We start from the raw sequence: 16,406 nt of genomic DNA on the forward strand, positions 1-16,406 counted from the left end.
ATCCATTTTCCACACTTTTGCTTTTAGCACCGTTGTATATTCGTATTTGGTATAAGTTTTTCTGACTGGTTATTTCCAATCATATTAGAGATTTTATCATGTTTTTTACATGGTGTGATTGGAGTAAGTACTGTTGAAGGATCCGGTGATTTGAAGCACAGTGTTACTTTAGTTATACTTCACAAAGTTAAGCTATCATCTCTTTTTCGGTCAGCTATCAGGGACTAGCGGTCAGATATCTGATTATAATGGAGCTTGTAATGTATACGTCCAAAACTCGAATCTCGGAAACTACCACACCAATCATATCATATCATCAATCATAACAGGGTAATATTTTTTATAGCTAGGCAGTATTTTTGTAGCTGAGCAATAAACAAAACAATTGATATTTCCACAAAAAATTATATGTTTCAGATTTAACCAATAAAAATTACAAAAAAAGGAGTAAGTTTCAAATACATAACAATCAAAAAACAAATTAAAAAAATTATTTGTTTTTCTTTAGTGAAAATCTCATGAGTTTTGCAATAAAAAGGCAAGGCACTTTCATTGATAACTACGTCCAGAAAGAAATACTTCAATAAAATCTACTCTGTGATGTAATGCTGTGATGATAGCTCATTTTTAAACTAAAATTTCAATAAAATCCTTTTTCTCATGGACGATAAACATTAGTGAATGTCAGTATGAGTACATTGTTGTAGAACTGTCAGATAATTCCAGAAAAGGCCACAGGAACTAGAAGTTATACCTGCCCGGAGGGCGAGTATTTCTGCCAGTTTTTATAATGGTAAGTGTATTTTCTTTTGATTATCAATGCTCTTATACTCTGATGAGAGATAAATTTAAATAGCAAGTCAAAGAAATTGTTTTTGATAACGAACGCTTGCTAGACAAGCACGCATTATCATGCCTTTGAAAGTCAGAGAAACTATTGTTCTTGTCCATTATGTTGTAAATTAATATTACATGTATTATATAGTCTATCAGTCATGATCAGTCTATTTTGCCTGAGCAAATAAATGGTGTGAGCACGAGCGCGGCCCAGTTGTTAGCGTGTTGGACTGTGGATCTGAAGTTTCGTGGCTCACGTCCCGTTACTGCCAGAATAAAAAATCGCGCTCAGAACTTTGGAGCCATAGGTGTGTTATGAGAGTGACGATCAAATCTCACTATTCGATTGGAGCAGCTTAAGCTCTAGTAGCTTTGCACAAAATTCATAAAAACATTAAACAAATGTATGTGTCAGGGAGAGGTGGCTGTAGTAAATCGACCAACCACTCAGGAAGTTCATATTAACAACATAGCAGAAACATTATTATTTGTCAGCTTGCTTATTACGTTTTATAATTTCCATCGTTATTATTAGCAATATTTATTACGTGTGTGTGCACCGAAACCGAAAATTCTTAATTCATTTCTTGTAAGCTAACGCCTTTAAGTAAAAAGGATATTCCTCTCTTGAGTATTCTAAAATCCCAATCTGGACACATCTTTATAATCTGACTGTATCAATATTTTGTATCTGACAGGAATGTTACATATTCTTCCCAAAAGCGATTCATTTTCGATGTTATCACACTACCTACAAAATGTTAGACAATATCAAAAGTTTCACTATAACTGTATAATGGACTGTGGTTCTCACGTGACATACTGATGTAGCACAAACTATGTCTAATGTATTAAAATGCTCAGATCATTCTAGCCCTAATAAAATATTCTTACTAAACTGTTGTGTAGATTACAAAATAATTCAAAAAAATGGGTGATTGACATTTATCACAAACTTAGATCTCTAAAAATCTCTTGAAAATAACTAGTTACTTGACAAAGACTCTTTAGTGTTAGCATCTCGTTATCGAAATATTTACAACTTTATATGGGTTGTGGATGTCACATGATTTGCTGATTTGTATATTTACAATCATTTTAATCTAATGTACTTAACCCTTTGTATTGTGCATGCTATATTCTGGTACATTAACCAACTTCAATACTAAATACACTTTTTATCACCTTAGACAAAACGAGCTAAACATAGTGACTTTGTTAAAAATAAGTATTGGATTATTTCTTTTTACTAATAATGAAGTTTAATGGAATACAGAAAATATTAGTTTAAACATAAATCCATATCGAGTGCTGGAGTGTTATCGTGAATTTATTGGATTGACAATATATATATATATATGTGTGTGTGTACTTAGAAATATTGTTTTCTTTATTTTTTGTTGAGCACAAGGCAACAGAATAGATTGTCAATGCGCTGCCTCTTCAGGTATCGAAACCCGATTTTTAGCATTATAAACCCTCAGACTTATCACTGAGACACCGAAGGTGTTTATAAATAGCAATTTAGTATGTTCTATCAATGTCACCTCACCCCCACTGGCACAGCGATAAGTCTGAAGGCTTATAACGCTAACACCCGAGTTTCAGTACTCGTGGTGGGCACATCACAGATAGCTACCTTCTCCCATTTATGAAATGCCGACCAGAAGAAAGGCAACCGGATGGCATTACCCACAACTTTTGAAATATTCTTCAACAACGAATAGTGGGATGGACTGTCTCTGCTGATCATTTCCTGAATCCCAGTCTTACTCGACGAACACAAAACTGATCATAAACCCAGCCCTGATCTCCCAAATGTTCATCATCCTTTTTCTCAAATTCCAATCAAACTACATCCTCCACTATTCCACATGGGAATTTGCTCCATAGATTTACTAGTTCTGGAAAAATATGACTGCCTTCTCTAGTAATTTCTGTCATTTCCAAGTCTAAAATTTGTGACCCCTTTTCCTATTACCCTTAGAAATGAATACGAAAAAATTATAAGCTTATAATACTTACCTATGATTTTGTACCATATGTTTCTATTAAGACACCAAAGATTATCCTCATGGTAGTCCTTTTTCCTAGGTGGAACGTATTAATCCCGAAATGAAATAAATATGTATGTTCTTGAATATTTCCCACTTTTCTTCAGAATTCACTTTTAACTCAGTTGGCCAATCACAGCCTCAAAATAGTAAACACTATAACCAATGAGTTTGAGAATGCATGGGACAAAATTTAAGTACAAGACACATAAAAACAAATTTGTTACTTCAGGTATTGTCAATGGCTTCCCTGAAAATGGCTATTGACCAACAAAATTACCTTAACCGGCTATGACATGTTATTGTAACTATTTTTAAAAAGGAAATGCAATCTGTTGATAGCTAACCCACACACGTGTATACACACACACACACACACACATATATATATATATATATACAGAGGTATGTATACGTTATTTTAAAACGATTTTTATTATGCAAGTCAGCAAGTCATGTGACAATCATGTCCGGTAAAAAACCGCAGTGGAACGTCATATATCAGAACTATATTTTCACACTGGTTGGCATTACCTAAGTAGTGTGATGCCACTGAAAATTGATCACTTTTGGGAAGGATATGTAATAGCTCTTTCCAGCAATAAATATTCAGACACTTAGATCAGGGATTTAGGATCTCCAAGGTTTGGATATACCTTGTATTAATAACATTAGTAAAAAAAAAGAAAAAATATGGATCAACTTGGGGTTCCAGAACCATCCAGAAAGGGACCTAGAACGAGTTATAGCCCAGTCATAGTAAGTAAAGTGCGATGTCTTATAATAGGTAAGAATTCAAAAACACAAAATTCAGTAGCACAAGCTGTCTAGCTGACCCATGCAACACTATACAACATAATCAAAAAAGATCTATGTCTTTAAAAGTGACGGGAGTCGTGTGTTCATAAACTGCTTCTATGACATATTGGTTCTAAGTTGCATATCTGAAATAGCTGGAGAACGAAACAAGCATGCATGCTATTCAATACAAAGATATACTAGTCAAGTTGTCAGATACAACACCTATGGATTTCTGTATGGTTGGGCTGTTGAAACAGGTACTGGGAAACCATAATCCTCGTCCGCCAGATAGCTTATGAAAACCATGCATGGAGGATGGTTGCTTTAGACATAACACCCTTACAACAAAGACTTTTCCAATAAAAATTACATTGCAGGGTTGTTGTAAAGATATATGGTCATCAGATAGAGTATGACTGGACGTGGCAATATGGACTGCAATGACGTCTTAAGGCTCAAAATCATTTTAATTTTTAATCTTTGTATAACTGAAAGATAAGTCGTTGTGCATATTTTTGATGTACAATACGATGTATTTAATTCAAATATATTTTTTTATTTGTCACACATTGACTCACCATGTATTAATAACATATATGAGCATGTGTGGGGAAATGCAGTAAACAAATACTTTACCAGAGTATTAAGATATCTAAAAGTGATACTGTTGTTTCCCTTCACACAAAATGTTCAGTGGTCTGTAAATGAAATATTGTTAATAAGCTGTCCTTATATTCAACGAAGTGAAAGCTGCTGATATGGCTCGCGTAATACTGGAAAAAAATTACATATATTTGTTGGAGTTGCATTTTTTTAAATGTGGTAACATTGAATTAATGACAAGCTTGAGATATTTTATGAAATTATTATTTAAAGATCATGCCAGATTAAAGGAAGACACAATGTATAAATGACTTATTTAAATTTGTTTTTAAATATTCTTACGTTAATTAATATTCATTGATTATTTTGGTGGTCTTAATGTGGGCTGTTGAAAAATGTAGCATGAGGCACATATAAGTAGTCTCCCGGTGGGACAGTGATAAGTCTATGGAATTACAACACTAAAATGCGGGGTTCGATTCCCTGCAGTGGACATAGAAGATAGCCCAATGTGGTTTTGCTCTAAAACAAACAAACAAAGCACATACGTAAATTGTGTATGAAATAATTTAGCTTTTGTCAAGTTATAACAAGCTTCTTAAAAAGGTAAGTTGGAAACCAAATCTTGCATTAATTAATCTCCCAGGATCAACAAATAGTATTTAGTGCTTCTAAAGCTACTAACCAAGTATCAGTTACCAGATAGCACACTAGCAGTTACATCCCTCCTCTCAGTTGTAACTAAAGCATTTTCACGTCAATGATAGAAGATTTTTCACATACATGTGAAACCATAACTGTCAGCCCGCAAGAGTTTTACACCCTTTTCCTCTACTAGAACCATAGTACTGTCATGACAACCAGGTGATAGTAGGAGATTTCCATATGCATGTGGAACATTAACAATGGACCTGACAATAAAGCATTTCTCTGAATAAGTCTCAACTGAACTGAATTGATCAGATCACAAATAATCAGTAATCATTACCTTTAGCATAGGAGGATATGTAAATAATATGTTTTATTGCTTTATATCATATCTAAGAAAGATTTGTTTGCAACCACCCAAGTTGCGACATTTAGCCTAATATTGCTGACTGAAATTTTAGCCCATCAGATATTGTGTTGGTTTGGGTCATTTGAGAAGCTTCTATATTATCTTAGCCTGAAAATGTCACCTTTGCTTACATGGACTGCAGTTGACGAGGCCATGGAAAGAGAGCTCCGAAGCTAAATATACCACTGTTGTCAGCAAGCACAACTACCACCATAGAGGGCAAACAAACAACAACAAAATAATTGCAGCCATGGCTTCAGAGAAGCAGAAAGTAACTGATTCCATTACAGATTTAGCTTCCATAACCAAAGAAACAACTGTAGCAGAGTTGGCTACCAGCACGATGCTACAAAAGTGATGTCTATCAATGTTACATTCAAGTTATCAAAATCCTCAAAGCTTCTTTTTTCTATTTTGTAATGGAGTCAGTTTATTTACTTTACTTCACAAAAATTTTAACTTCCAGTTGTATCGTTTTCACCACAGATTAATTCAAAGATATTAGGTAGCTGTTTACCCAAGTCACAAAAACCACCGAATGATGACTACTTTTGACACGCTGTATATATATATATATATATATATACACTCTTTATGTGATATTTTAAATTAAAGCGGAAAATAATAGTATTTATTGTATTTCTAGCAAAAGATTATTAAACTTTGAGACAAAAAAGATTTGCTGCAAGAAATATTGTGCTGTTTCACTTTTATTTTGACATGCATATTTATTTGATTTTGATAAATCGCCACCTTGTGGTGAACCGTGATGTTGCGATGACGTATTTTGGGATGGAATGTTTTCGTTCAAGGACTTTTTTGTTAAGAATGTGTTAATGAAGGTTGTATAAGTAAATCTTAAAAGTATGGACTACAAAATTGAAATTTTTACTGCTGCAAGAGATGGCAAACTTCAGAGGTTAAAGGTAAGATTGAAAGTGAAAAAAATATCTAAAGATAGTGTAAGCTAGGCTTAACGTATGAGTAGAACTAGAGTAGAAGCTAAACTTCCTGATTATACTGAAGTCTCGAATTTTGTCATTGCGTCACTTGTTTTTCATGAGTTTTAACCTCGTAATGTTGAGACAACAAATGAACTACCTTAACCCAACAGTTTAGTTTACTTTTTAAGTGTTATTCTAATATTACACCTAGAGTTTTGGCTATAGTGATACTATTAATCATAGAACGTGGAATAACTATTACTTTTAGTATTAACACTAAACATGTACTAATGATGTAGATGATGAAGGCTTTATTATTTATAAGTTTACTGTAAAATGTATTTATTATTATTACTATTAGTTTATAGTTGTATTATTAATCATACTATTTGTGTTGGTATCGATGAAATATAAAACTAAAACTAAAATAGACGTTATTTTGTCATGTACATGTAATAAAACTAATAATGTGTCTTGGCATTGTTAATGTTATGAAGACGTGTGTATTTTTAGGCTGGTTTTAACTTAAGAATAATTATACATGAAATAAATGCAACTTTGGTATTATAAAAGTACTTTTTGTTAAAACATTTCCTTTGAGTTTAGACTTATGTAAAAACTTTGTGTTATTTGTACATTGTTGAAAGAGAATCTAAGTAATAAAAACAACAGAAAAAAGACAAAGAAAATTACACAAACAGGTAAAAAAAGAGTCAAACTATTTTGGAATACAGTATCAATAGCAGCTAAGCCAAGCCTATGCCATGTAAACTGAGTTAATAATTAAGCTGTTATTAATACAGTTTTCTAATCAATGGCTTCCCATTATTGTCCAACACTTGCTGTTAAACCTACTGTTTTGTTTATCCTTTTTTATAATTTGTTTGCTTTGTACATCTATATATATATTCCAACATCATTTCCAATCATTGGCTAAATATAGAACTTTTTTACCTGTTTGTGTAATTTTCTTTGTCTTTTTTACTGTTGTATTTTTTCTGATTGATTTTTTTCCATTGTCTTTATTACTGCCACAGGTTGAAAGAATATAATAATGGAAACCTTCAAAACAACACAAGAAGTGTTAGGTACTTCATAACTATCCAGTAATTAAATGGATAATCTACTAATCTTTTAAAGATGTTTTTTATTCAGTATGTGTATGTTGTGAGCTTACTAATTTCATAATTCTTTTGCAGTATGTGAGTGTTAAGATTTGTATTCAACCTCAATGTTTTTCACTGAATATTTAAATGTAATGAAAATATTTATAAAATTGAATGTAGTCAATGTAATACTTTATAAAATGGGATGTGCTTAACAATATACACTGATATAGCAACAATACATAGCTAGAGCATACCTCAAGCAATTCTAATGATGAGTATTCTTCATTTTATGTTTTAACCTTTTGGATGCTATAATCCAACTTGACATTTATAGCCACTTGATATGAAAAGTAGATTTACCCCACAATGTCACAAAAACATTTCCTCGTATTGTGTCAGTTGGGATACTCACACATCCTAGAATTTCTCAACTTAGTACCAAGAGTGTGTAGATCACCTAGCAAAAGTGCAACTAGTGGTAGTGAATTTTAATCCACACAAAATTTAATTATGCACTCAAAGGGTTAAGGTACACTGACTACTGTGACTACTTTAACCCTATTGCCATTGGTCAAAGGCCATGTCATATCACATTTGTTGACTTGCATTCAAAATTTTATTGAACTACTATTTTATGGATATATGTCAATAAGTTTGGAATCAAATTGTAGGTTATAATTTAAATTTCAATATGATCCCTTAGTTAATTTCTTAATTTAAAAGTAACTATTAAAATAGAAATCCTAAATATTGATTTTTGTGTATCACTTGTGATGTTGAATGCAGCATTGGTTCAAATTTGATGTTTGTGATGTCCAAATACAAAATCTATAGTTTCTTACGAATTAGAAACTCAAACTAGCGATATTGACAATATAGAATTTAAAATGAGAACCTTCTTTCTATCTTTTCTATTTGCTGAGATATTACTACGTATACTGAATCAAACACTGGCCATGCCCACCTCTTTCCAATTTTAGAAACACTTACATATACATACTTCTCTCTGTGATATGTGAATAACCAATCAAAAGCTTAGAATGTCCCCCACATAGTTCTCTGAGCTTTTACAAAGCATTTACATGCGAAGCCCTTTCTTTTCCTGATAGTTTTCAAGCGATAAGGTAAGCTCGAAATTTCATATTTGTTTAGACTAAAATACAACTTAGTTACTAAGCTTGGTAAATTATAGGGGGAATTCTATGGTATATGTATATGTAAAACCTAAAAAAATTATTTCATTTCTCATCGTCTACGTGCAAAATTTGATAAGGCTTAGCAGCAAATGAATACAAAGTTCATAATTAGAAGAGATAATTGTTTGCTATATTTCTCTATTTACTGTTCTATGTTTTTAAAAAAAGTTTAAGAACTTGTTTCTAAATAGTAATAATGTATATACATATATAATATAATGTAACTGAAATATGACTGTATTTTACAAAATTATTTTTAATTTTTTTCTTACTTACTTTACTGTTTTCTAAATTACATTGTTTGCCCATGATGTTTTTCTTGCTTTTCCCACCATGAATCCTTGTCAGGTAGTAAGATATTTTGAAGATGAATGATGCCACATCCAAGTAAAATTGCTATGTGATGAATTATTTAAAATAAGACATTACATTTCCATCCATAACAACATAGGAATATGGTGTGAATGTTGTGTCAAACTGAAGCAGATTACACACAAAATACCTCAATATTATTGAAAAACTATGCAGTGATGAATATAATTAAAAGAGCAACATGAAGGTAATTTTAGTCTGTGTCTTGTAACATATAAAGCAATCTTCTTCATTCTCACTGTTAAAATTTGTGCCTTTACATGTAAAAATGCATGTTAATGCAAACACTGAAAATGGCTGGCTAAATGGATTTTGTTAGAAGTGGTGAAGATTGATAACCCTTTCTAAGAACTTAAAAAGAAATTGGTAATTTTGTGGAAAGAAAAGGATGAATTTGAGTATTTATTTATTCTGAAGGGTAGGGATATCTTGAACGACCAAATGGTTCCTTGTTCTCTGTGTGTTATATTCTCTTGTCTAGTGTCTTGCAAATCTTGTGTACTGTTATTTGTTGATGAACATAATTAGGTATCTGATGTTAAAGAAATGGTATTGACATTTAAAATTGGACCAGTAATTTCATTCTTGCATCATTCATATACATCTGGACACTTTTTTTTTTCAAAAAAAAAATTTGTACTTGATGATGTAATTGGGTATTTGGTTATGTTTTTCTTCACCATTAAGCAAACCCTCATCATTAACAGTTGAATATGATTGGTTATCTAGTACAGACATCATTTTTGGCTTGATTGTCATTAAAGTCAGATAGTTTTTTTCTTTCCCTCCCTCTAGCTCTTTTGTTTGTTTGTTTTTGTAACATTTATGAATGGTTAGCCATTTGGCAACTACTCCAGAACTTTACCATTTCATCTTCAGTGTAAGATCTAGTACACTTTGAAGTTTGTTGTAAATTCTTGTACTCTAGGGCATGCTTAGTTTTTAGGTTATTTTGCTCTGGAGTAGTGGAAGCAGCTTTTCTTTTTCCAACAGGTGAAATTAATGTGCTACATAGTAATTTACTCCACTTTAAAATTGCCAACTACTAAAATGTTATTCAATACCAGATTCTTTTTTCCATTTTAAAATCACTCACATTAACTTTCACTACTGACTCAGACACTAAACATGTGACCCCAAAGTAATCATCAGAGTTTCCACATTATAACCTTTAACATCTCTTGTAGACAAAAAATCTGAATTCTTAATGAAGTATTTTTTACTAAAATCTGTCTGTGAAGTCAAAATGTTGACTGCTCTGAGTGCAAAGTGACTTTCATGTTTAGAATAAAAATACTTTCTTTATCTGAAAATTTTCAAAATTCATATGCATAATCTCTAACACCTCCTAAATAATATCACATGGTTTTTTTCTCAGAAAAACTATTTTAGCTGGGATTTTTCCAAACCCTAATGTGACCAACCTTGTAACCACCATAAAAAGGCCTCATCGTCTTGTTTCTTCTCAAGTGGATGGGGAAGACAGATTAATTTTTGTAGATTTCAAAGATGCATTTTAGAAAGCCAAGAAATTATAATATTACTATACTGGTGCACAAAAAACCACTGTAATTTATCTGACTTTCTAACTAAGTTATATGTGGGTTAAAGAAATCTCATTTCTATTCAGAGCAATAACTTACTCAGTAGACTTCAATATTGCCAGTCACATTCAAATTTCTCCTTCAAGCCAATTACAAATGACTGTCAGACTTACATAGTTTGAAATGTGCTCTTTCTGTTGGTTATAAACACGTACTTAAGAGAAGTAAGCATGAGAAGACAAAAGGTTTCAAAAGAATGAAGTAGTGGCATGGCCTCATCTGTTTGCAAAATATATTGATATCTCAGCAACTCAAAAAGGTAGGAGGTTCTTATGTTACATTCTAGCTTATAATTGTCTGAAATTTGAGTTTCTAATTTGATAACCATTATAGACATTGTATGGTAGGCATAATAAAATATGAGCTGAATAATAAGACAAGAAGACATGCCATATGACACAAAAAAGCATGTTTGGGATTTTTGTTAAAGTGATTAACATGTGCATAATTAGAGAGGGCACTAGTTACGATAGGGGTAGTGTCACACTCCTACTGGTGGAGGGTTGCTCCATGATCATTTGCATGTTAGTATGCAGTAATAAGTGGAAGAAACAAGGCTAGTGGCTTGCAAACATTTGTGCCAATAGAGGGCAGTACAAGTCAAGAAGGCTTTGTGTGAGAGAGGATGAGTATCTAATGGAAATACATTTTCAGTTTAGGAAAATGTTAATTTGTATGAAAGCATAAATCAAATGCTTTCACTAATGTATATGGTTTTTCCTAATGGAAAGCTAGTTTTTATGGATATTTTTCTTTCATGAAACTTTGCATTAGAATAATTTTATGAATTTTTTATCAACAACATATAATGTGAGCTTTTAAATTTTAACAGATATTATATGAAATATTTACAGGAAATTCTAGAACAAAAACCTAAAGAAGAAATTACATCTTTAGTGACAACTAGACAGAATGGAGCAACACCATTAGTCATGGCATCTCGAAATGGACATTTAGAAGTGGTGGAATACTTGCTAGAAGAATGTAAAGCTGATATTGAACAGGTATTATGCTATATTAGGTGTATGCAATAGCTGTTTTTTATTTTTTGTTGTGATGTAAAAACTACATTCCAAAGTTGGGGGTATATCCAGAACACTGCTTTAACGTTATCTAATTTGAAAAATCTTGAGTGCTGTTAGATACAGTCTGTGAGGAAATTGTGGAGGAGGACTCCTTCGGCATGAAAAAAATAAATAAAAAGAGAGAGCCACTCAGATATACTTTACTAGCATTTGACATTGTTTTACAGGCTTTCTTAATAAGACCAAAATTTAGTTTTTTCTATTGCAGTCAACATAATTGCATACAATTAAAATGTGCTTTATGATGGGTGAAAAATGTCTGGAAAGCAGCAACTATTAATGGAATTACCTATCACTTTCCAATTGTACGAATGATTTTTACTGTATGAAACCATTTTAGGAGGAAAACACAAATAAGTGGGTAAATATTTCTGCTAAAAGATTTGTAACTTTTTTTTTCCTTGCCAAAAATATAATCTTACTATCAGTAAAAACTGCAAAATTCATAGTGATGAAAAAACACAAATTAAGTTTTTTATGTTTTGAAATTGAATGAAGGAGAATTTAGTAAAGCATACAATTGAATATGTGTTCAAAATGTCCAAACCTTTTGTGTGGTTTGTTTTGTATTGCAGAAAAGAACAAAAAACTACTGGATGAGATAGTTTGAAACTTGAGGTGAACATTCTGCAAGTAAAATATTTTTATGTATTCAAAACTTTAAAGATTTCATTGTGATATATATGCTTTTAAGAAACAAAAAAATTTTTATCTTTGTAATAAATTTCACTTATTGACTTATGTCTTCAAACATTATCATAAAACTTTCCTATACGTGCGGTTTTACTGTGTTAATGGTTACTAGCACATAATAAAAATAACTTTTCCCATACCAAAATTATAAGCAAGCTGTCTTAGACATTTAATTGTTAATCAGAGAATTTCATTTAATATATGTGATAAGTCATGGGCATAGCCAGCACTAGGGATGGTTAAAAAATTATGGACCCTTTCTTCTATACAAAGAATTTAAGTCATTTACATGAAATTCAAGTGTTTATTAAAAACAGACATCAGAAGATAGTGGACCTATTACTTTTTAGAATATTGGGGTGATTGTTCAACCCCACCCTGGCTACACACCTGTAATAACTTTAAAACCCATTTTCTATTTTTTATATATTTCCATTTCTTTTTTACCTTCTTTTTTTTGTCCATTCAAGCTGTTACATAGACCAATGAGGCATAATATAAAAATTTTGAAAGAAACAGTGGCATTCATATGGGCTAGTGCAAAATGATCAAAGTCTAACTCATCACTTTCCACAAAAAACATTTCTTATCATTCTGCAACATCATAACTTAGATAATATAAACTGACAAAGAAACCTTTTTGCAAGCTTTAAAAAAAACAAAAAAAACTGGACTGTAATTGTAATGATGGTAGTTCACAAACATATTTTCATCTAGCAACATCTCACTAACTTAAGCTTTAATTTTTTATCTCTGTGTGAGCCTCTGCTGAACTCTAAGCCATGTTGACTTACACAGTTAAAGAGCCTTAAATAGTTGTAGTGTTTATAACACTAGCCTATGAATTCTCAAAGCTGATATATAGGCAGTTACACCAAGACAACCAACATTTAGAAAAAGTGATTGGCAAAATTGAAAACAAAAAACCACTTATATTGAAATTACTAAGTTCAAACAAGTGCTGTTTTGTTCAAAATTATTCCAAGATCTATAAGTAACATATTATGCTGAGAAAATATTCAGGCAATTTACATATATTAATGTTTTTGTTTGTTGCTTGCTGAAATCAACCACTTTTCAAAACTTACAACATTAAACAAGTCTTTCTGTATAAAATTAAAACTGTTTTATTGGGTAAATTTCTACTCTGAAGTATTTAACCCTCTCACCCTGGGTATTTACTGTGCATGACACAAGGTTTTAATGTCTTACATTCAAAATTTTATGAAACTACTTTTTGTTCATGTTATACCAATTAGTATAGCATAAAATTGTAGCTAATAATCCATATTTCAATATTAGTATATAAGTTCAAAAAATTCTTAATTTTATAAGGCAATATTTAAAAAATCCTGAATTTCCCCTAGTGTGACACATTTTCTCTAGGTATTTTGTCATCTGTGTTTTATCTACCCCACCCATAAACCACAAAATTAAACATAAATTACTTACTATAAAAGCATCATTGCTCAGACAAACCACAATTTTTATAGCCTTCAATTTTGTTTGTTTACAGAGCTATCAAATAGAAAATCAGACTCCTCCTGCCACACCCATCTGTCACATCCTCTCTTTCAGGATTTGTTAATAGTTCTCTCTTATGTTTAGTTGTATATTACCTATAACCAACAGAAAGTCAAAGTTTTCTTCTATCATATGAGATATTCTATTATGTTGTGTTCTGAACACAGAATAATCAATTTCACTTGTAATACAACTTTGATTCCCATGGGAATCACAATGGCCAGCCTGGATGCATTTTTAACAGCTCTTGTTGCATAGTTAGAAAAGCAGAAACATTGTGGTTGTTAGAGGAAATTGTATTTTTTGTGAATGTTATTATTCTATGTTCTTTGATGCATTATTTAATGCACTACTACCATTAGTATAAAAAAAAGTAGGGTTAAGTGACATTATGCACCCATTTTGGCACTATACTGTTAATGTTTATCATTAGATATGGGGTCTAAATTTGGCAAACCATGATTATAACATTCTATGTTAATGGCTTGTATTTTGATCCTCTAGAATATTATGAAGAAACTTAACTTAGTTCCAATATGATACATACCTCCTCTCAAACTTTTCTCTATGTTCTTCTGCCCTCTAACACATTGAAAAGAAATTTTCTCCCGGGCTGCACTTGCCTTTATACCCCTCAGTTCGAGCTGCTCATTTAGTATGCATAGCACTTGTAATATCCCTCCACTAATAGAAGCACAACGCACACTCCCAGAGCAGCTGGCTCCCTCTGTATTACATTAAACATACTTCACTTTCTCGATTGGCACACTGAGAGTCGGACGTGTTTCATGCTTGCTTTTGATTTTTCATACATTCTGTGGATTCATATTTGTTTCATACACACACACACACATTATTTTTTCTTTAAGTTAGTTTGCTTCCAGTTTTGTGAGTGCTCTTTTTCTACAATTTTTTTCTTGTGACTATTGTGAATTATGAATTCACAATTTAATGTGACTACCACTATAGCTCCTGAACTTTCTGGACACATGATTTGTCCCATTCTCCAAGCCACGGAATCAGTGCTATTATTCCTGCTATGCTGTCATTTCAGGTATCATTGGAAGAAGTTTGACCTTCCACTCCTTTCCTGCAGTTGATTACACATGTTTGCCATATTTTACTTGTTTCTTCTGTTTCGTATTATGCATCAGTGCTATTATTCAAGGAGTTGCAAACCATAGTTCGTCATAAGTTAGCTTCCTACATGGGGCCTGGTTCTTCGTCTTCTCCATATAGGTCAGTGCCCATTCATGCTGATGAGAATGTGCAGGAAGATGAGGATTTTGACGTCTTTTTTTTTTCCTGCTATGCTGTCAGTTCAGGTATCTTTGGAATAAGTTTGACCTTCCACTCCTTTCCTGCAGTTGAGTACACAGGTTTGTCATATTTTACTTGTTTCTTCTGTTTCGTATTACGCATCCCCTTCCCTTTTGTGTGAGTTCCTTACCTCTGATTACTTAGTGATTCATCCTTCCCCTGACATAGAGATTCATGTTCTGTTATTTTTGTTGCAGCTTATTTCATGGATTTGTGTGCCTCGACTCCCTTCTGTTTTGGAACACTATGCTTTGGCTTCTCCTCACTCTGCCAGTTCTTATTTGGATTCTCAGCAATTAAGTCCACTGTTATCTTTTTGTGGCTGTAATCCAATGACTTCAGTTTCTTTTTTTCACTGGCCCATTTTTTGAGGATTCCTCTCACTCTTACTAATGTTTTATGTTAAATCTCATCCATGTACCATTTGTCTGAGGCCTTTTGTCATTCTCCTGACAGTTTTTTCAGGGGAATTTGGGTCACTCTTGTGGTTGACTTTTTCGAGGCTCTCTTATTCTGCCTTTTCCCTGCTTTACTCATTTGTTGTTGGGACTTGATGCGGAGGGATATGCTGCTTGTGGGAGTTTGCCTCCCCCATCCTCCCTCTGAGAATTACAGCCTACTCCATTATTATGAGACACTGTATTTGGGGATTACCCTGATTCTTCGGAGTCCTGGGTGGATGTTGCCAGAATGCATAATTATTTGTCTTGCCTGCCCAAACGTTTATCCCACCCTACCTTTTTCTCTTCTTCTGATCCTATTGTTGTCTCCCATCCTCCCGAGTTCACACCTTGTTTTTTACCCATGTCTCATCATTCATGTTCTTATCCTCATTTTTCCTGTACCTGTCACAAACATCAGCAGCATTATCAGTGACTACTTAGGCTCCATTCTTTTGTGGACATTTGGGAGGCCTTCTCTACAGATGAGTGGGTTCTACAGGTTTTAATATAGGGTCTCTCTCTATGCCTCTCCTTTTCTTCATCAACCTTTCCTTTTCCTCCCCCAGAAGCTCTGAGAGAGCCTCTTCTCAAGGATGCTATAGAGCTCCTGGTTCCAATTCAAATGGATTTTGACTCTTGACTTTTTTTTGTCGTGTCCAAGAAAACCAGGGATTGGAGACCTGTCTTAACCATTTCGGCCTAGCTACACTTTACTGCGCATGATACAAAGTTTTATTGTCTTACATTCAACATTTTATTAAACT

General features: G+C 32.7%; 1 protein-coding gene across 1 annotated transcript in view; it reads left to right on the top strand.

Annotated features, from left to right (window-relative positions):
• The first annotated feature begins 6,105 nt into the window (after positions 1-6,105).
• The window catches only part of LOC106458199 (protein fem-1 homolog C-like), a 49,086-nt gene continuing 38,785 nt past the window's right edge, over positions 6,106-16,406 (top strand). Inside the window, exons 1-2 of the mRNA XM_013917673.2 lie at positions 6,106-6,278; positions 11,432-11,581. Of these exons, the coding sequence (XP_013773127.1) occupies positions 6,219-6,278; positions 11,432-11,581 (210 nt within the window). The 5' untranslated portion in view covers positions 6,106-6,218. The remainder of the gene's footprint in view (positions 6,279-11,431; positions 11,582-16,406) is intronic.

This window comes from Limulus polyphemus, unplaced genomic scaffold, assembly GCF_000517525.1.
Source record: "Limulus polyphemus unplaced genomic scaffold, Limulus_polyphemus-2.1.2 Scaffold427, whole genome shotgun sequence".
Taxonomy (NCBI): domain Eukaryota; kingdom Metazoa; phylum Arthropoda; class Merostomata; order Xiphosura; family Limulidae; genus Limulus; species Limulus polyphemus.